Raw genomic sequence first — 23,024 nt, 5'->3', positions numbered from 1 at the left:
CGGGCAGTGTTCCGAACAGCTGTTTACTTTCACTGCCTATTATCCTCACTATTATGGGATGTTCTTCCTCTGTGCGATTTTCAAGGAACTTTCTAAAGCGTACAACCAAACTATGGAATGAATTTTCATATCCTATTCTTTAGGAATGGTACAACCACATAAAAAGCAGGCAACGCTCTTGTGATTTCTATGGTGTTTTAGGAAAGTGTGGGCCGTGGTGATCCCTTTTTTTATATTAGCTCCACATGCTACGATCGAAACTTAATTCTCTAAGTTCTTCTGCTACCATTAACCCTTTACTAATAGCTTCTTAGCCTTCTTAGTACTCTTAACTTTAACCGGTTTATTTTCAGTGCATTGCCCAGGTCGACCTTTCCCAATCCATGTTTCGAATGTTCCCAATAAATTTGTGCAGCAACTGTATGGTCACCTGATGTAAAGTGATCACCGATGCCCATACTCTCTTAGATAACCAGAGGTAGCACAGGAGTATTGTCAGCCTTCTTCTTGATTTAAGGGCTGCGCGCGCTGAGCGTTTTTTTTAGATTGTCATTTTTTTTCCAAACGAGGAAACTTATTTTGAATAAGGTAACGAAATTTTCTATATGATCTGGAAAGGATACAAAAGAATATAGAATGGAATACATATACTTACACATAATACATACTTAAACTTACATATAATACATACTACAGGATATGATATATATGTAAAGACACTATAATGCTTACACATTAGTGCGAAGCAGTAATGTGTAAGCATTATAGTGTTTCAGTCTGAAGGGCGCCATAGCCAGTGAATTTACTGGGCAAATGAGACATAACTAAATATGAATAACATCTTATGCTTCATGGCTACGGGTGCAATTGTAGTGTCGCTCTGTTATTGGGTTTTTCAACAATCCTGAGCGGCACTGCATTGTAATGGGTAGGTCGTATCAATTACCATCAGCTGAACGTCCTGCTTGTCTCGTCCCTTATTGTCATAAATAAAAAATTGCACTTTTAGGCTTCAGTTATGAACAGTTCACAAAGGAGCTATGGACTGTAGAATAAGCTTTCCTGCCTCAATTTATGATTCTCCCTAGTGCTAACCGACTCAAAAAAAAAACTCCGCACCTTATTAAATTGTAATGTTTTTTTCTTTTGTTACAGTGACGATAATCGGCGGTATTGTGTTTCTGTTTTTCGCCGTGAGCGCTCTCATAATGGGCCCGGGTGATTAAGGGCTATTTTGGAACAATAATTGCTAGTTGTAAGTGATAGTATAATAAATGTGATGTTATATGTAGAGTGAGTGTACAGCGTGTAGGAAATTCAGCTTTATAAGCAATTAATATGTTCTTGAACTTATTTTTTTTCAATAATGGTGCGAATAGCCGAAATGGCGTAAATCGGAATCAAGTTAGTAACTTATGGCTACGCTTTTAAAACTGCCAGTCTCATTCTGGTTTTGACTTGATAAATAAATTTCCTCACAGACTTTGTTCTGTACATATAATAAATAAAATACTGTATTATTTTATGAATTTGTCAATAATATGTCATAACATCAAGAATTATTTCGTAAAGTATGGTCCCTGTTGTTATAATGAAATTGTTTCACAGCAGAACTGTCAAACCGTGCGTCAATTAATTCTCTCATAGAAAATATGTCCATACAAAACAAACATTGAAAATAAAAATAATTATGTATATAATATCTCTCAAGATTGCCTAAACTGCACTAAAGTAATCCCCATTACAATCCGTTAATTAGTTTAGGAGTTCACTGGAAACAAACATCAGGACATTGGATTTATATAATATATTCACAATTTCACATGGAACGCGTCAAAAAGAAAGAAATATATATTTTAAATCAAGCCACGTCAAGCTCTATGGTATTAATTACAAACTTTAAGCTAAATGTTCATTTAAGAAATCAGGACGCTGCCGCTAGATGGCGCTATTCTAAACGTTTTTGTTTATCTGGTTTCGTAGTCGATGCTTCAGGTGTTTAAAAAAGTTGAATATACATGAATAGAGTGGTCATTCTCGTTTCTTAAATATTATGATTATGTTATAAAATAGGACATTAACGAATTTTGATAGCATTACAGACAATACAATTAGTATCAAATATTACGTAAATTGGTTTGGATATCATCACAATCTGATTTTCGCATTACATTATTAAATTCGATATAAATAGGCAAAATAAATGATCCAAAATATTAAGTCGTTTAGGTAGGCGCTGCGGAACGCGATCGCTGAACGCTGTGACGTCACTACCCTACACTCATAGCGGAGTGCGATATTGATATCACGGGGAAATGTAATATATATATATATATATATATTACCGGCCAAACCCCGATATTAGGCCAAACCAATTGATGCAGTAGGCGAGAGGATAAACCGGTACACACTAGTTTAAACTTGTTTCTCCTATAGCCTACGGGCTATAGGAGAACAAACCCGTTTAACTGAACTAGTTTGGCCGTTAACATATATACGCCGAAATAATCAATGAAACGAAAATTGTTATAAAATCATAACTTACAATGCTATTAATACAAATACTACTAAATCTATAAAGATCGTTTCTAGTGATATTCTCCATTACTCAGATATTTTTTAAGAGATGGAACGAACAAATGAGTTACACCTAATGTAAAAGTGTCATCTGCGCTTAACAATGACAAGATTTGTGAAGTATTTTTTTTTGAACCCGATATATCGATCCAATTGCATGAATCGCGGCCACGGCGGAACTGCGGAGGCTTCAAATTAATAAAATACATATCGTGAGTACCCGTCAATAATTACTATCTATACGAATTATTTTCCGAAAAGCGTCCACCATAAGTTGATTATGGGTTCTAAGGTGACTACATAATTGAAGTTTATTACGAATTATGATAACCTACATGTATATTTTCGATGATTTTTTTGAGCAAGAAATAATTTTATAATAGAACAATATAATTGTGGTAAACTCGATTTTTATTACTTTCAATTTAATGTGTATTCACGATCATATTACTACCGTTGTTTTTGGGTGAGAGCCGCAGTGGAGAGAGGCAAAAGCCCTTTAGGATGCTGTTTTTTTTTAAGTTGAAAGGTTTTAAATTAAGTGCCGGTTATGCATTTAACTTTTTAATATTGAATGGTTGGACCGTATGAACGTGTTATTCGAATTCTAATTTGTAGAAAGTAAACACAGTCAAACGTCGATAAAAAGGAGTATTGCCGATATTGCTTGCTCGCTTGCACTTTCGTGTAGTATGAGATGAGGTCTCGCCTTTCATAGCGACCATAAAATTTTATTATGTATAGGAACTGGCGTTTCTTGAGTTTTTGATCAAGGTATTAATCTGAAAGTTCCTTTGCCGAAATTAGTAGTAGGTACTTCCTTTTCAATTCAGTTCTTTATGAAATGCTAAAAAAAATTGTATAGAATTTAATGTTATTGTTCAAAATTAGATTTAGTACTTAATCATTTATGAATGTCAGAAAGTACACCGAGATTTGGAGAAGATATAACCTATAGATGCTAGAAACTTTGTAGTCTTTTATTTTTGTAAAGATACAGAATACAAAATTATCATTATGTTATGAAAGTATTTAATACACATTTAATTACTGTCTGTTAACATTTAGTTTTGACTTGAGATCGTAATGAACATAGGCTTCATCGTACGTGTTCAACGTGTACGTATTTTATTCGGACCTCTAACATGTGACCCAAATTTGTTTTTTAATAATACAATAGAGTTAATTCAAACTAAAAGTCGTCTACTTATTGATAGAAAGGCTTTAAACAATTTGTTATTCACCTCGAGATTTAAGATGTTAAGTAGCATTTGCCCATAATTTCACTAGCTACGGCGCCCTTTAGAGCGAAACACAATAATGCGCCGTTGTGGTACCCTTATAATCTAGCCGGCATCCTGTGCAAATGAGCCTCCCACTGGTGAGTCTCTCAGTCGTATGTCAACTGTCACTTGTGAGTCTCTCAGTCGTCTGTCAACTGTCACTGGTGAGTCTCTCAGTCGTGTGTCAAATGTCACTGGTGAGTCTCTCAGTAGTGTGTCAAATGTCACTGGTGAGTCTCTCAGTCGTGTGCCAACTGTCACTGGTGAGTCTCTCAGTCGTGTGTCAACTGTCACTGTCCAAATCAAACCTGAACTGAACAATTTTTTTACATTGCTGCTTATTGAACAAGAATATTTTAAAGAAGTGGAGTAAATGCGTCAATGTATAGATATAGAAGTTGAAGTTATTACGGTGTCATTTGTGGTATATTTCGGCTTTGTTTTTAAACGACGCGATTTGTCTATATGAATAGAAGTTATAAGTTGCATGGTCTGAAGGGGTATTGTAGTAACAACACAACACAGTTAGTAACGACATTTTAAAGATCATAAATTATTGACGTTATCATGAATTGTATCTTTTGTTGATGATGTGACATTAATTTTATAACACATTACTACAATGCTTAATTATCTCTGAACCTCGTTTTATCGTGAAGCCCATTTATGTTCCCCTTTCACTCCTTCGCGGTCGTCCTGTTGCGTCAGTACGGTTCGCAGATTCAGCACCACTAGGTACATGTCGTGTTTTTTACGTGCAATCCCTGCTTTGTTTTTGAAGTTTTGATTGTTACGTTTTGACTTTTGTTGTTGGCAGTTCTGTGTCGCTATAATAGTTCTACCAGAAAATTGAAATCTTTTTTTACTTAACCCAGATTCTTTCATTGATTTTTCATCTTTATAATAATAATAATCAGCATCACATCACAACACCTTATTAATAATAATATCCTAGTGATGTTTGTTTTGCACACCGTAACAGTGACGGCATCGACGTCAGGTCTAGAGATAATGGTGCGTACAGATTGGTGAAGTTTATCATGCAATGCGCTCGAAACGAACATTTCACGCGCACCCTACGAGCATTACAAGCCGTGCGCGGACCGATTCGTGATTTGTCGGTTTATCGAACGAACATAAATGGCGCGTTCGTGGATGAATGGCTTCGTAGTGAATGCGCGGTATGAGCGTGCAATGCGTCCACGCTTGCAGCGAACATGGAATGAAAGGGTTTCACCAGTCTGTACGCACCTTAATGTAACCGGGTAGTAGACTTCCGATGTGTGAGTATTTATTCGTTGGGTCAGTTAATGACCGCAAAATATCTTAAGCAATTCTAAAAGATCTTTTTCAGACTGTTCGTCTTAACAATATTGTGATATATTTGTGTGTATATGATATGCATGTATATAATGTAATTATCGTTGTAAGTACAAACGGAGACGATATCAATCATAATGCCTCTGCCGATTGTTGAATTGTATAAAGTATTATTTTTTATGTAAAATGATTTAATAAAAAATATTATAGTTTGTGTGTTTTTATATCTACCCTGGCATAGAAAACCAAGCTAAGTAGTGTTAAGCTATTACAAAGCCCAAAGATCGCCATGACGATCGGAACTGAGTAGCCCTCATCCAACCTATTCAGGCGATCTTGACCAGATCACAGTCCATTATTACCAACACTACGTCTTCAGGTACGTGGTCGCCATTCAGTATGATGGAATTTAATAGCCTCTGGAGGATCTTAAATACCTACCACCAGCTCTCAGAAGCTCGGCTGTAATTCCATCATCACCCGGCGCCTTGTTATTTTTAAGCTGTTTTGAGGTCATACTAATCTCGTACAGGCTGACGTTTAGGATATAAGTAGTACCTATGTATTTAAGCATAATATAAAGCCCATAGATAAAGGTAACAGATTTAAGTGCAAGTTTACATTTCTTTACTAGGTACGCTTGCAACGCTCTGGATATTAAGGGGCTTGCAATTGTGAGCACAATTACGAATACGACTAAATTAAATAACTCATTATGAAAAACGATCACCATATTATTTATTTAGAAAAAAACAGTAGTTCGAGTTTGTTCTCCAATTCCATAAAAAAACCTTTAACAAGAATTGAATGTGATTGAAGGATACCATAGTTATCGTAATGTTTAATTAAATGCACTGATATAAATGTCGCAATTTAGGTTAGGTTGGGGACCGAGCCGACAGCCTTGAGAATCGAGCGGAGATTGGTTCCTAATACAATTTTCTTCACAAAAAAAACATAACTTTACATTTAATAGTATTGGTATACAATTAATAATTTTCGTACAAATTTTATCTAAATTTAATTATTTGCATGGCTCCTATAACTCCATTACTGTTAAAGTTAGGGGTATTTTGGCGATGATTTTCGCACTGTCTATAAAAAATAGAAATGTAAAGAGAAAATGAATTTTCGTCTCAGATTCTGCAGATACTTATATAATTAAAGCTTTATATAAACCGTCAAAAAATGGTTACAATTATACGCTATTTTGGCGATTTATTGGGATAGCGGCCTTATTAATGGTTTTATTGCTCAAAGGATCACGATGTACAGTTTATGGTTGCCGTACAGATTAATAATGAAATGAAATTTATTTGCAGGAAACATTGTACTTAAGGTGTTAACAATATAATGGATAATCCAATATGTTTCGTCAATTGACATGCAAAATATGTTACAAAATTGTCTAAACACTAATCGTACTGTTATATTGAAACATGTCGGATTTCACAATGATATCAATAATATTTATAAAATGAAATTTTAATACTTATATAATATTATAATATGAGACGTAAATAACTTAATAATTCATTTAGTACCTATGTATAATATTAACAAATTCAATGTCATAAAAGTATATTAATTTACATATATTATTATCAAATAGACTAATTCATTTTGTATTGAAAAATTCATTTAAACTATAGAAGCACTTATTTGTTAACCACTGATGCAGTCTTCTTTTAAAAACTTTGAACGGTAAATCTTTCAATTCATTGGGCAATTTATTATATATTTTCACAGACATGCTGAAACAATTTCTACTAAAAGATGCAGTTCTACAGAAGGGCATTATGAGTTTATTTGGATACCTTGTATTTAAAACCTTCTGGCTTTTTTTTGTATAGAAATCACACATATGTTTTTGAACAAATAGGCTTATTTCATAAATGTATAGGCATGGCAGCGATAGAATTTTCAATTTTTTAAATAGCGGTCGACAAGAATCTAGGGGGCCGGCTCCACAAACCGCCCTGATACACTTCTTCTGTCCAATAAATAAATGCCCTATGCTCACCGAGTTGCCCCATATGACCAATCCATATCTTAAAGCTGAAACCACGAATGCATGATATGCCATTAGCGCTGTTTTTTCACCTATTGTTTTTGATACGCGTTTGAGGACAAATACATGTTGGTTAATTTTTTTGCTAATTTTGTCAACATGTGACTTGAAGGACAAGTTGCTGTCTAAAGAAATACCAAGAAAATTGACAAGTTGTGCTTCTTTAATATTCTCATTATGATAATTAACATTAATATCTTTTCCTTTCCCATTCTTATTATAATACTGCATATACATTGTTTTTTTTATATTTACAGTCAGGTTATTTTCAGTAAGCCATTCAATTGTGTCCTTTATTGTTTTATTAATTTCTATATCATATGTCAATTCATTGTTACATTTAATTACAATAGAGATGTCATCAGCAAAAAGAGTACAGTTATTAGTAGTAATGCTAGGTAAGTCGTTTATGTAGATTATGAATAGAAGTGGACCCAATACACTTCCTTGTGGTACACCTTTTGTTTTAAGTCTAAGTTCTGATCGATAAGGTATTACTTCTTGTTTATTATTTAATTTTGCAATTTCAACGTATTGAGTACGGTTTGAAAGATAACTTTTAAGCCAGTCATTTGCTAGACCTCGAATACCATATTGAGCGCATTTATCTAATAGTTTTTCATGACAAACATTGTCAAAAGCTTTGCTCATATCAAAAAATACTGATGTTACTGGAATTTTTGTATCCATGCATTCCGATATTTCTTTTATTAGCGAAAAACACGCTAAAGTTGTTGATTTTCCTTTTTGGAAACCATTTTGTTCCTCCAAAATGATATTATGTTTAGTTAAAAAAGATGTTAATCGCTTGTGCAGTATCTTTTCAAAATCTTTTGAGATAATAGGAATGAGTGTGATTGGTCGATAGTTGTTAATATCCTTTTTATCACCCGCTTTGAGTAAAGGTGTTACTTTTGCCTTTTTTAAATTTGATGGGAAAGTACCTTCTTCAAAAGATAGATTTATTAAGTAGGCTAGGACTGGAGCTAGTTCCTTTGCACATTCCTTTATTACCTTTGTTGCTATTTCATCGCAGCCCGTGGAATTTGAATTATTAAGTGACTTAATAACGGTTATTATCTCCATTTCATCAGTTGGCATTAAGAAAATATTTGAATTGTTATGTTTTAATTTATATGTAGGTTTTTTATTTTTTACATTTTGACTTTGACTTTGTGTGACTGTATTTATAAAATAATTATTAAAAATAGTAGCAATCTGAGTTGGATTATTTATAATTTTATTTTCATATTTAATTTCATCGATACTTCCTACATTAGAGTTAGTTTTATTTTTAATCACATTCCACGACGCTTTGCATTTATTTTTCGAGTAAAGTATATATTTGTTGTTACTACTTCTCTGAGCTAGGTCTATACACTTGTTGAGAATCTTTGAATAATTATTAAATTTGTTTTTGTTGGCAGGTATTTTATTCTTATAATATTGATACCTTAATTTTCTTTTTGTTGCACATGATTTTTTTATACCTCTGGACAACCATTTTATTTTTGAATTTGAAACATTAATTTTATACTTAAGAAGAGGAAAACATAATTTATAAAATATGATTAATGTATTGTAAAATTCATCAAAAGATTCGTCCAATTTCTGGGCATCATACACGTCTATCCAGTTAAGACTTTTTATACAGTCCTTAAATTTGTTTATGTTTTGATTACATAAATCTCTTTTGAAAATTAACTTATACGACGGTGTTGAATTATTTATTTTTGTCGGTACTACTAAGAATTGTGCTGTGTCATGATCCGATAGGCCTAACTGACGAATCTCCCCTGTGGCATTTTCTATATTACTAACAAAGAGGTCAATACAGGATTTTTGCCGAGTCGGTTCATTAATATGTTTAAAAAAATTATAATTTCGCAATAAATTTGTAAACTCCAGATTCGTTTTAGTATTTTTTAGAGTGTCGATATTAAAATCACCAACAATCACAATATTACTGGTCTCCCAATATCTTAATTTGTGTAAAAGTAAATCAAGCTTATTCAAAAATTCAGCAACGTTCGAATTCGGCGTCCTGTATAGACATATTACAATTAATTTGTGCTTTGGTATTCTTAAACCACAACATTCGAAAGAATATTCTACACATAGCTCATCCATGACATCAAAGTTTACAGCCTCAATATAGTCTCTGACTAGAATGCAGACCCCACCACGCTTTTGCTTAAGTCTACAAAAACTTAATAATAGATCTGTTTTCTGCATTCACGAATGTTTCGGATAGACATATAACATCTACTACTTTTCCATTTTCAAAAAGTTCAGTTAGAGCTATGTTTAGTAGATCTTTTTTACTTAAAACGCTTGCTATATTCTGATGCATTATATTAAGATAAAATTTGGACTCGAAAAAATGAATCGCTTTTGAGGTCATTATTTTGTTCTTTACTTTTTAGTTTGAAATAATATGGTATAGTACCTTTTATTATTTTACTATTGGTCATAGTTTTGGCAGACTGCGATATTTGAGCTTGATGTTGACTGCCTTTCGCACTACGAGCCATGATAATTTTACTACCGGGTACTAAATATTTTTGCCTATAATACATTGAGTCGATAAGCTTATTTATTCTATAACAAAAATCATGAATAAAGTGTTTCTTGCCAGGGTACGATTTTGCTAAAGTCAAGTATGTACAATTTTTATAATTTTTACAAGTCAGTTCCAATAAATTATTCAGTTTTCTTTCATTAATGTAGTAATTTTGCAGTACACTGGTTACAATAACTGTTGCTTTATTATGACGCTTTAAGAAAAAACCAAGTTCCATTATAATTTTGTAAGGATTACTATCCTGTTCGCCTAAACATAAAATTATTTTATCATTATGATTAAATTCAGTATTATTAAACGTCGCAACGAGTTCATCGCACGTTGCATGAGGTTTAACGAAAGAAAATATTTGATAGTTTTCGTATTTAGTATTCTGACGTGATTGGATAAGGGATCTTGCTAAATTAACACATTGTTGTCCGCCAAGTATCATAATTCGCATTTTGTCTGAATTCTCTTTTGAATTTTCAGGTTTGGTGTCCGTGTCACTAACCGATGAAGGATTTATTTCATCTTCCCTTATTTTGAAGGTTTCTCCCTGTGCACTCGTAGTTGGCGTAGGGACGCATCCCTCACTCGAACATACTGCTGTCTTCTCATAAGTTTTTCTAAACAAATGCAGGATGACTCCGATTCTTGTAGGGACTCCTTAGTACTTGAATTGGTGGGAAATTCCAATTCTTGATTTGTTTCAGTATAACTCGAATCTAGTTGTAAGGTTTGAGCTAATTCCAATAATCTAGGATTATTCCTTTTTTTTAAAGAAGTGTTTATAGGGCTATTGTTTCTTGGACTAAAACACACTTTTTTAAGGACTTCTATTTGATTTCTCTGTTCCGTTATTAGTTTCTTCAACTCATTAATTTCTCCTGATAGTGTGAAAATCTCCGTGTGTGCACTATTTAGCTGCATGTTAAGACTTGTGATTTCTTCTTTTAAATCAATAATTTCTTCTTGTGTAACTATTGTAGACAAGTCTGGCAGGCTTCTTGCTGTTTCCGAACATAATGAGTCCATTGACTCGTCTTGTTCTAGACAAAATGAAGTGTGAAATTTGGGTTTTCTTTTTCTCAGAGTAATGTTATTAGTCTCCATGGTTTGTAAAATTTAAAAATCTACTGTACCACGCGGTTAATTAAAGAATAACAAAATAAATAATAATAATTAGAATTAAAATACTTCAAATAAGAATAAACAAAAAAAAAAAAAAAAAAAAAATGATGTCGAAATATACGGATGGTTCATAAAACTCCTGTTCGCTCACGTTACCATATGGCAATGGCATGATGCCACCGTCTTATGCTACCGTTGCCATATGTTTAATCTATATACAATTGAGAAATTTACAAGTCAGTACGAATTTGATTGTTCTCCTATAACTAAAGTTCTTGTGAAAATACTGTCTATAAGATACGATAGTATATATAAAGCTAGAATATAGTTCTATTTCACATTTAGGTTATATCTAATCGCAATAAGCGGTCTGTGTGGAGCAGTAGATACGTTGACGAGACTTAAGAACAATAGGTTTATTGAACTAAGTCTAAATTGTTAAAATGGTAAATGGTTATAAGCACACGCGAACCGATTGATGCTCGAACGAGAACTAGCGGAATATGTGGATACACGGCGCGTAACGTGATGAACGATGTTCGACTAGCACAGGTAATATAAATGTTATATTTAATAAAAAAAGGCATAAAATGTAGTGTATTTTAATGAAAATACAAAATTAAACAGCTTATGATTAAATTAAATTATCTTGACACGTAATAACCATAAAATTAAAAATTATAACAAGTTAAAATGATTATAGAAATTTAAAAGATACACATTAGGTATATTGATAATAACATAAAACAAAAATAGCACTATCAAAAATATAATTTATACTTTATAAAATTAAAATTTCTATACCGTGAATACGTAAGTAACGCCGTTTAAATCTAGCATAATTTCCACATAACTAGATTTTTTAGAATACCAATAAGTTTGTTCTATTAAAACATTGACTTAACAGCGAAAAATTTATGTTTACTAAAAAGTAACCTATTGTAAATATTCAACATAATCTCGAAAACTTAAAATATAAAAAAAAGCAATTGCGTTGATATTAAAATGAAGTTTGATTAAAACTAAATTTACTAGTGTTTTTAAATAAAAAACATAAACTGACCAAAAATAAAAACTCACAAAATAAACAACTTTAATATATAAAGTTTTGAATGAAGAACAACTTAAAAAAACATACTTACATATAACAGAATTGAAGTTGAAATAAAAATATTACTAATCAAAACTTATTTTCGTTTATATACGCACCCTACCCGTCCCCATTTCGAGCGCTATCGATGACTAGTTTACAGCTACGTATCCAGTCTTCCCTAACAGCTATGTTCCACCGGGACACCACGGCGGCGCAACCAGCCGTTGCTACCAACAAAATATATACAGTTCTATAGAGAGTTACTCACCTGGTGTCCGTTTGGTTGCTCAACCAATTTGGCGGCGCGACCAGTTCGGACGCGTGCACCACGAATTACTATAGAGCTGTATGGTGTAAGGCTAAATAAGGATATACGCACCACAGTTTCTTTTTTTTTCTTCGAGTTACATTTTGAGACGGTTATCAGTGTGGTCTAGCGACTCTGGTGTCAGTATACAGACATCACGATAGAGCCACTGGTTGCGCCGCCATGGTGTCTCAATGAAATATAGACCTGAGATTTCGGAGTGTTACCAACTGCTACCACGCTTCGAGGAGTTACTTAAGGCGCGGTCATACCTCAATATCAACAAAAATTGGTTTCTTAGAGAGCCGATTACAACATAACGCAATGAAAATATTCCGACGCAAAAAATACAGTGCACAAAGGATTTAATGATAATTTTTAACCGAATAGAATATTTGAAATATCCAATAAAAATTTGGAAGTTGCATCTCAAAAATAAACTTTGGAGTCAAAAATCTCCGAATTTTAAGCGATAACAATATTCTTTTTTTAAAGAATTGAATACAATTAGTACTTTTCTAAAACTTAAACCGAACAATTTTTCAATTTAAAATGTAAATTTTAATAAACAAAAGAAAACCAGTAAAATAAATGCCCATTTGCAGCTTAGCCACATGATCAACACAAATATTGTAGGGTTGGTTGGAGCGTTTACAATCCTAGTCAGTCCGCGCATTAAAAAAGGGCGACAATCCACGCAGCAAATACGCGCGTACTTGCGTGACGGTATCAGCCTTTACCTTTTGGAGCCGAAATACGCGTTGATACAGTACTAAACCGGACGAACTAATAGTTCTACTTAGTAGTAGTGGTGTAGTAGTCTACACCACCGTGGGCTATTCTTAAATTATAATTAAAATGAAATGTTGTTAGAAATTAAGTGAGATAAACAGATATATAATCATCACAAGCATCTAGCACCGCCTTTCGTAATGTTTCGTCTCTCGCCTCCAGAGCGGCCGTATGCTTCGGTAGAAAGAGACACATGCGGTTTGTGTCTCCCCACGAATGGTTTAATGTACCTGAAATTTATTAATTGTACAGAAAACACAGGTTATACAACTAGTTGCAAGCATGAGATTAATAATAGAGATAATTTATATCCTCTGTAAGCTGTAGTAGGTATATTTTTCATATTTGCTGGTTGCTATTTAATGTGACTTTACCAGTGGGAGCGGCTCCTTTGCACAGGATGCCGGCTAGATTATGGATACCACAACGACGCCTATTTCTATCGTGAAGCAGTAATGTGTAAGCATTATTGTGTTTCAGTCTGAAGGGCGCCGTAGCTAGTGAAATTACTGGGCAAATGCGACTTAATATCTTATGTCTCAAGGTGACGAGCGCAACTGTCTGAGCGCAACCACTCAGAATTTTTGGGTTTTTCGAGAATCCTGAGCGGCACTGCACAGGGTAGGGCGTATCAATTACCATCAGCAGAACGTTCTCCTCATTTCGTACCTTATTTTCATAAAAAAAAACTGACTCCACACGAAATGGGTAAGTAGTGGAGAAGAGTAAGTAACAGAAGTCAAATTCAAATTTATTTTAAAATCATTTATTTTACGTAAAAACCTACCACCCATTTTAAAATTAATGCCTGGGATGATTATGTAAATTTAGGCACAATCAAAGTTATAATTAAAATAGCCTGACGGTAGTCGCACCATATCAAGCAAGTCGAAATATAGTGTGTAGAAATTCCATTAAACTTGTTCTAGGAAATAAGGTGTTTTAGAGTAGTCCTTACAAATTTGTGAAATGTTTTTCATGTAGTGTCTCCATTACGCGCGAGATTTCTATCGCAATGGTTTCTTTACATTTACTATTTATGAGTTTTGACATTATGAACAGCTTAGCTAAAATTTGTAAAAGAAAGCAGATATTTCGAAATTTACACTGGATTTGTTTCGATGGAAACCTAATCAATATACCTATTAGTAAAAAAAAATAAGAAAGATGCATATAAACGCCATAATCACGTACACTAGTGTGTATGAAAAATGTGACGGGTTTGCCGTTTAAAGAATTTATCTCCTATGAAGTGGATTGTTATAGAATATCAAATAACCAAAGCTCATTGGAATCACAGATCATGAATATTTAATTAAATATTTTTTTACCATAATATTTGAGCGGCCACTGGTGAGGTGAATGTGTCCGAGTCAGCAAACAGGATGGAGTGGCCCCAGGGGTCAATACCCTCGCTGGCCACCAAGAGCACGTGCCTAGCTTGTGCCACACAACATCATCATATCTGTAAACAATTAATTATATATAAGCTTTTGAGCACTATAAGGACTAACAGAAAATCAGAGAGAGATATATCAGCCAATCACTATTTATTGATTCGCCCATGAAAAAACCCAAAAATTCTGAGCGGCACTACAATTGCGTTCGTCTCCTTGAGACATTAGATGTTAAGTCTCATTTGCCCATTAATTTCACTAGCTACGGCGCCCTTCAGACCGAAACAGAGCTTGCTGGATACTGCTTCATGGCAGAAATAGGCGCCGTTATGGTACCCCTAATCTAGCCGGCATCTTGTGCAAAAGTATCAACCAGTTAGTAGTGATTTCAGTGATGAAGTGTGAAAATAAAGGCGAATAAATTCTCGAATGATCGTAATTATTATGTTAACTACAGCCACATTATCTCTGCACCTCGCTGGAACGTGCAGCTTCCTCATGTTCCTCTCGTGATATTTTCATGCTACCACTGTTTTGTAGTTCTGTAGTTTGTGTTATTCTGTGTCGCTTTTTTTATGAAAATAAGGGACGAGACGAACTGGACTTCAACTGGTGGTAATTGATACGCCTTGCCCATTACAATGCACTGCCGCTCAGGATTCTTGAAAATCCCCAAAAATTCTGAGCGGCACTACACCTACACTCATCACCTTGAGACATAAGATGTTAGCTCTCATTTGCCCAGTACTTTCACTGGCAATGGCGCCCTTCAGACCGAATACGTCAAACCATTGTGGTACCCATAAGCTAGTAAAGGCCTCCCACTAGTAAATAGCTATAGTAGTACTGCCAGAAAAATAAATCCTCTTTTTTAGGCACTTAACAGAGATTATTTCTTTAATCATTATAATAATAATAGTCAGCATCACAACACAACACCTTTACATCAATCTCTAATTCTGAAAAAATAAATCGTTGTTTGAAAAAATAAATCGTTGTTTAATTATTAATAATAATATCCTAGTGATGCTTGTTTTGCACACCGTACTAAAGCGAAGATGTGACGTCATCGATGTCCGGTCCATACTAGTTTATTTTTTATGGAATAGGAGGACAAACGAGCGTACGGGTCACATGGTGTTAAGTGATCACCGCCGCCCACATTCTCTTACAACACCAGAGGAATCACAAGAGCGTTGCCGGCCTCTAAGGAAGGTGTACGCGCTTTTTTTGAAGGTACCCATGTCGTATCGTCCCGGAAACACCGCAAAAGGAAGCTTTGTAGTACGAGGAAGAAAGCTCCTTGAAAACTTCACTGTGAAGAACCGCCACACATCCAGATGGTGGGTATGATATCCTAATTTGTGGCGTGTCGTGCGAAGGTGGAATTCGGCGACAGGAATCAGGTTAAACAGCTCTTCGAAACACTCCCCGTAATAAATGCGGTAGAAGACACACAATGAAGCGACGTCTCTACGCAACGCCAAGTGATCCAGCCGTTCACAGAGCACTAGGTCCCCGGCAATTCGAGCTGCTCTGCGTTGCACGCGGTCAAATGGATCGAGCTGATACTGGAATGCGGCAGACCAGAGATGACAGCAATACTCTATGTGTGGCCGAACCTGCGGTTTACTAGTCTAGAAAGATTGTTGTTAAATTAATTAAACGCTAAATGTCTCACCCCACACTGGGTCCCCACATACAACTGGGACACAGATCCAAGTTTTCCTTGTCTTTCTCTATTGAAGATTTAGTTCTTGTGCTCGACAATATCTTGTGAATCAATGTCACCTGTTTCTTCTCTTTCTTAGGTGGGTTCTTGCGATCTGTAAAGATTAACTGCAAGATTATATTTTATCGGACGGAAATATTGGCTAAGTTTGAAAACGAACAGTTGCTTAAAACGTAGTGGATTTCGGCTATCTCTGATTATTACAAGATTATCGGCCGTTTTCAATAACCTATCTATCCTTAGTTTAACTTACAAGAGGTAAGACAAAACTATGCTTTTACGCTTACTTACATTTCAATAACCTATCGACATAAAGCATTGGACTAAAACTATATTGGAAATAACTATGGATAGATAAGATCTTGTCATTAAACGGTGACAGCAATGTATCCGTAACTAGAGATATGTCATTGAAAACGCCCGTCAGTCCGTCAATTGTCAATCTATCAATGACTGCACGTTTCATACAATCGCGCGAATCGCTTTTTTTTCTTAGAAAATTTCGCTAGGCTGTATGCCTATTGCATAAAGTGGATGAAGTGCTGGTCTTACCAATATTACACAGAATATATGAAGTGAACTAGAGATTTTTTTAATGATAATAAGGGACGAGACGAGCAGAACGTTCATCTGATGTTAATTGATAAGCCCTATCCATTACAGTGCAGTGCCGCTCAGGATTCTTGAAAAACTCAAAAATTCTGAGCGGCACTACGATTGCGCTCGTCACCTTGAGACATAAGATGTTCAGTCTCATTTGCCCAGTAATTTCACTAGCTACGGCGCCCTTCAGATCGAAACACAGTAATGCTTACACATTACTGCTTCACAACAGAAATAGGCGCCTAGATGGTGGTAGACGCGGCAGGAAGAGTATGTAAGTATATAAGTTGAAGGCACCAAAGTCGTATAGATTCAAGAATATTGCAGCCAACAGTTGATTCCAGTTGAGGTGCGGTTTCGCAATTTAACTTTATGATCGGTGGTGACCTTGAAAAATATTAACCTGAACAACTCCTCTGACAAGTCCACGAATCTCTTCCAAGTGATCATATAATTTAAAGTCGAGTAAATATATGGAATCCAAGTACGCTAGTATAGGCTGTGAGAGTTACAAGAATGATCTTGAATCGAGCAGATACAAAAAAGGTACACTGTTAGTGGTGAACGCACAAACCTGTGTTTTTACTCTTATAGAACCCTAATTGGATCACACCAACCCAGCATCTTCTAGAAGCTTAGAACATTCCCGTAAAGTTCTACTTCCAAAAGACCGAAGAAAAGTTATAGGCGAAAAGCCAAGATTGTCGAATTTCGTTGAATGTGGATGTCTGCGGTGTTAGCCCTATGTTGGTTTGGCGGATGTTGGCGCACATGAATTCTGTAAGCCAGCCGCTTTATTCGCTGCATCTTGGTTTGTACGGTACGAGCTCTGTCCTGAACCATTAAGCTATAGCTCCATAGGAGATAATTGGTCTAATGACTGCTGAATAAAGACATCTACAGTGCTCCCAAATTAATAATGCGCATACAGATCTTCGCCACTTTTCGGCAACGGTCGTATTTCCCGACCGTCGGGAGACGATATCTATATAAAGTGGTAAAATGCATTACTTTTGCATAATTTAGTAGAATTATATTACAATAATAATAACAAGAGCGGTGTGTAATAGGAGCTCTATATAATTCCACATGCAGTCGGCACCAATACTTAAAGACGATTGACTGACCGGCTACCACAGCCGACCGCCCGATTTGTTTTCGTATTGTGAACACATGAATTGACTCGTATTCCTTTCAAAAAAAGTGCAAAATGCAAGTGCATTGTTTAGGGCTCTTACGATTGAATGATTCGGGTGTTTCCGGGAATACGCCCATTAGCGAAGACCTGTATGCGCATTATTAATTTGGGAGCACTGTACTTATTTTTGGAGTGGGATTCCAGTTTTTTTCCATAAGTCTTCTGAACTGCGAAAACATGATGTCATCTACATAGCAATTAATTCTGCTAATTTGAAGCACACAATTAATAGCTGTACTCATAGAAAAAGTTTAGTATGATGAAATGTAAATAGTGAAACTTACGTATAATAGAAACTAGCCACTCTCGTCTGCATAACACATGGTACGAGGCCGGACAACTCACACATTCCCGTAACCTTTCATTCTGCCCGCAGACTAAACACCATGGTATATGCACAGATACTTGCTGTTTCTCCTGGGGATCGAAAATATTTGACATGTACTGACTACTTCGCAAAGCCGATTTATCAGCTATAATTTGCAGTGGCCGATTATAGTCCGGCAACTACGTGTGGCGTGCGGTGGCGGGGACGGGGTTATAAGAAGTCAGCGGGTAGCGGGTTACGGCAGTCTCACGCGATGCCCTTCCCCGCAACCCCACCCGCTACCCGCTGACATCTTAGCACCCCGTCTGTCACCCCGTGTGACGGTCGCGCACGTAGTATTCGGACTGCAGTCTGTGTAAAATACCTGGGGCTTCATTTAGATCAAAGCCTGACTTGTCTTCAAATAAAAGAAGCAAATATACAGCTTAGATTACTTCAGCCGGTCGGCTCATGAGAAGCCGTTCCCAGCTTTTCAATTTCCATAACAAATAAACTGTTAGTATACTACAAGGTGACAATAAACCCCATCTGGACCTATAGGATAGATTTTTGAGGATCGAATAGCAATTCCAACCTGAAAATACTGCAGCAGTTTCAGAATCTTTCCTTAACACAGAACAGCAGTGCACACCACTTCATAAGAAATAAAGAAATTCATGACTATTGACTATGTCTACTGTGAAAAATTTGACTTATGCAAAACAACATGTCTTAAATGGTGGGACATACTAAAACCATGATAAAGATGATAAAAATAGATAGTAAGAAATTATATTACAAAGTCAGAAAATGAATGATTAAATGAATAATATAGTGGGGATGTTTTACAATCATATAACTTCTGACAAAGGTGATATGATTTGATAGTGGCTAATGAATCTATCGCCGATAAAATGATAAGAAAAACAATATATTTGAGAACTGGGCAAACTAGCAAACATATCACCTAATGAAAAGACAGCCCATGAATGAATACTTATTTTGTTCAGGGCGATTTATGGTGCAGAAATAATTTTAGGCAACCTCTTACCCTAGTAGTCATGGGGCTAGGATCCTTAAAAAGTTCTACCATGTGAAGAATTTGACTGTGGTGCTGATACATTTATTTCAGCACTTTTTCAGAAAAGCCTAGGATTTTTGGAAGTAAGCCCTTATCCAATAAGATACCCCAAAAAAGGCTCCAACTCCAGCTAAGCACAATACCCTATTGCTATAAAATCCCAGCAAGTAATATTTGCACTACTAACCGACAGCTCTAAGGATACCATAAGGATCACCAGCTGATCAATCAGTGACAGAATTTCTTTAGTTATGGTGTTGCTGGCTATGGTAATTGCTCAATGCTGGCTCGTTTTTTTTAGGGTGCAGATCTTGTTGAATTTCGTTCTCATTCCTGCTGCCAAATTCCAGCATTGCAGCATTTTGGTGTTGCAAGTGTATGGGCAGTGATCACTTAGCTGTGAACTTGCTGTGCACTCAAATTTCCTCCCATAAAAAACTCATTTCATCCCATAAAAAGAATATTTTTTGGTAATACTATTATCAGTACAAGCCTTATTAATGTGATAGCAAAGTATGCATAATGTTTACTAAAAAGTTACACATGTAATATAAAGTTTAAATAAATTATTTAATACACAAAACTTACAAGTACATAATCCAAAGTTTCCTTGTTGTTTGTATGTTTATTTAGATAACAGTATCTCCAACAATGATGTAAATAATTTTCAATTTCTTTAACAGTTACATTATTCCTTATAACCATTTCAAATTTATCCTCCGTACTTGCATCAACATTATGCAGGTATTCTAAAATATCATTTTTTTCTTCCTGTTTTGCCATAGTAAGGTAACTATCAAAAATTTGTTCTTTCCCACATCTGACAAATTCTTTAAATGCATTTGCATATTTTCCTTGTGTCATGGGTGCTTGTCTGATCTCATAAGATATATTCAAGTCTGGCTCTTTTGAATTTGATACTCTAACACTTAACGGTAGTATATGGTCTTCTTTAATCTTTCTCTGTAAATTATTAAATACAACAGAAAATACAGTCAACGGATGGGATTTGTAAATTAGATAGATCACAGTCAATGCATCAGTGATGAACAGATTGAGTTTATTTTATTGGGAGCCTTTTAACTTCTTTCAATTTGTGAACAGTAGTAGTTTTTGGGAATCCCTATATATCAGAAGGGATTTCTTGTGGTGGTTTCATAGGCCATATCGTTCAGTACATTCCCTTGGAAATTGGTGATTAAAGTGATGGTTGGTTCAAATGTCAATCTTGTGTATGTGATGTATTTTTTATTTACAATCTACAATGTAGGTGATGTATGCACATTCATGCATGTACTGAACTAGTAACTCTTTTGAGAATTTATTTTAATTTTTTTCTTTAACTTAAACATAAATTTTTGAGTGTTTTGGTGCAACCCTTTGCTTAGATTGTCTAAATATAAAGTAAGATGCTGAAAATATAAGATAAAGACTCAAAAGAGTGGCTATGAGTTCCATGTCACTTCTTCTCATTAAAGTGTCATAATTTAATAATCTAAACAAGTGTTGAAAATCAGCTATGGATCATCATCAACATAAAATTTTTGTTATAGTATTAAAAAATTCTAAACTTGAGAATAAAAAATACCCTATGTAGGTATATATATCCTTTTTGTACCTTTGATGATGTGTGTGCAAATTATTATTATTATATTATTTGAACAATTATAATATGTGACAAACAAATTTACATTGTAGTTTTAACACAAGATATATTATAGCTTTATGAAGCAACAACTTATCTCTATAAATATATACTTATATTTAGTAGATCTATTTTAAAAATTTCCCAACTAAAAAAATCAATCATACCCGAGTTCAATTATTAGCAAATAATTATTGGATATAATTATTTAAAAAAAAAACAGTGTTAACCTTTCTAGGAACAGGTTTTTCTTGAGGAGACTTCTTTGGAATAACTCTATCAGTTCCATAAAATGGTCTGTGTCTCTCAGCTAGGAACATGCTTGTGTATGGTAACCATATCTGTTGCTTAGATCTAATTATTTCTACATAGTAACATAACTCTTCCATTATCTCTTCACCATCTTTTGTAGTACCAAGAACTATAAAGAAATAATTAAATACATAATAAAAAAAAATGTAAGGTACCTAGGTGCCCGCTCTAAATATGGGTAAGAAATTTAATCCTCCAACATACAATACCAAACTCTAAAGAATAATATTTTTAAAGGAAAACTCAATATTAAGTAAAAAATCTTAATAAAGATTCACCACCTAAGCTAACTTACATAGGAAATAAATAAATAATATCATGAATAATTTATAATTTTCTTACATCTACAGTCAGTCTATGAAAGAAAAATAGGTGTAATTTTACGTAAGTTATGTAAGTTTATGATAGGTAGATACATATTATTTACTACTGTTTCGAGAGATTAGTTTTCATACTTTCTTGACCTAACAGTAAATAACTAAATAGTAATGTTCTCAATACAAAAATATTAGATAGTATTTGGAAATTGGAATATAACAAACCTTTTTCGTCGAAGAACAAACCATCCTTGTCTTTTATTACTTGCACTTTCCCATAGACCTTCTTGCAGATTCTAGCAAGTGCTATGTCCCCTAATTTCCAATGATAAACAGGATTCATTTTAAAGCAGATAACCACTCAAATCTCATTCGGACGGAATTTTCAAAATTCGGACTACGATCAACACTTCTATAGCGAAAATGTGGCCATAAATTATTTTCTTTATGGCAGCGAAAAACCTTTCTTATATTTAATTAATTATTATAATGCCGATTTGTATTTTAATTATTACATTTCAAAAAAAAACCTACTGCTACAATTGCAATTAGGTACTTAGGTAATTTAAGTACTAGGTTACGTGACATTTTTAAAAGAAAGTGAAAACACTAATGTAAAATTAAAAAGTAGCTATTAGATAACTAATTACTTAACAAAATTTTAAGGGATGCAGGAAGTAGATATAATGGATGAAAATTGGAAAAGAAATTGGTAATTAAATTTACCAATGTACCAACATTATAAACTTATGGTGGCACTTCACACCTTTAAGTGAAGTGGTCTGGTCAATGGTGGCTATATTTCATATTCGCCCAAATACGACGAGATGAAGTGTGCTCTATTCGCCTATATTTGCCTATTCTCACGAACAAGACGAATACACGAACACCTGAATGACGGTTTTTTTGCAACTTTTTTAAGGGTTTAGAATATGCCGAATATGTTCGTTTGCCGTCCACACATCGCTATACCATAGAATATACCTATAGTTTGCATGTTTTTGTGTACGCAAAGCATGTATTGGTGATTTGCACAATGGAAATAATAAGCTGCTGCGGCAGTAAATCTTTTCTCATCCTGAGATCTGCATCCTGCCTATGTGTGCATCATTCTGTGCCCGAACTAGGAATTTATATAAGTTCATTTATATATTATGATGACTCTGATTGTAGATTGGTATGTTCGTCATTGCTTACCAGTTGACTTGGAAACCAACGCAGCTCACTACGCAATTTGCCCCCAATTTCCCTGACTGTGACGACTGCTTGTACAAATGATTTGTTTAAGAGTT

At 34.6% G+C, this 23,024-nt stretch overlaps 2 protein-coding genes across 3 annotated transcripts in view; one reads left to right on the top strand and one right to left on the bottom strand.

Annotated features, from left to right (window-relative positions):
• Window positions 1-5,392, top strand: part of LOC126967664 (transmembrane protein 165) — a 50,177-nt gene extending 44,785 nt beyond the window's left edge. For both annotated transcript variants that reach the window (XM_050812248.1, XM_050812247.1), the window contains one exon: window positions 1,156-5,392. In XM_050812248.1, the coding sequence (XP_050668205.1) occupies window positions 1,156-1,226 (71 nt within the window). In that variant the 3' untranslated portion in view covers window positions 1,227-5,392. The remainder of the gene's footprint in view (window positions 1-1,155) is intronic.
• A 6,523-nt stretch (window positions 5,393-11,915) lies between these two features.
• LOC126967654 (uncharacterized) lies at window positions 11,916-22,101 on the bottom strand. Its single transcript, XM_050812233.1, has 7 exons — window positions 21,958-22,101; window positions 21,334-21,524; window positions 20,047-20,421; window positions 18,355-18,487; window positions 16,219-16,363; window positions 14,472-14,605; window positions 11,916-13,370 (listed from the first exon to the last, which is right to left on the bottom strand). The coding sequence occupies exons 1-7, from the start codon at window positions 22,073-22,075 to the stop codon at window positions 13,225-13,227; spliced, it is 1,242 nt and encodes a 413-aa protein (XP_050668190.1). The 5' UTR covers window positions 22,076-22,101; the 3' UTR covers window positions 11,916-13,224.
• Between the last annotated feature and the right edge of the window lie 923 nt (window positions 22,102-23,024).

Source organism: Leptidea sinapis, chromosome 13 (genome assembly GCF_905404315.1).
Source record: "Leptidea sinapis chromosome 13, ilLepSina1.1, whole genome shotgun sequence".
NCBI lineage: Eukaryota > Metazoa > Arthropoda > Insecta > Lepidoptera > Pieridae > Leptidea > Leptidea sinapis.
This window is presented reverse-complemented; position numbering and strand designations above follow the sequence as displayed.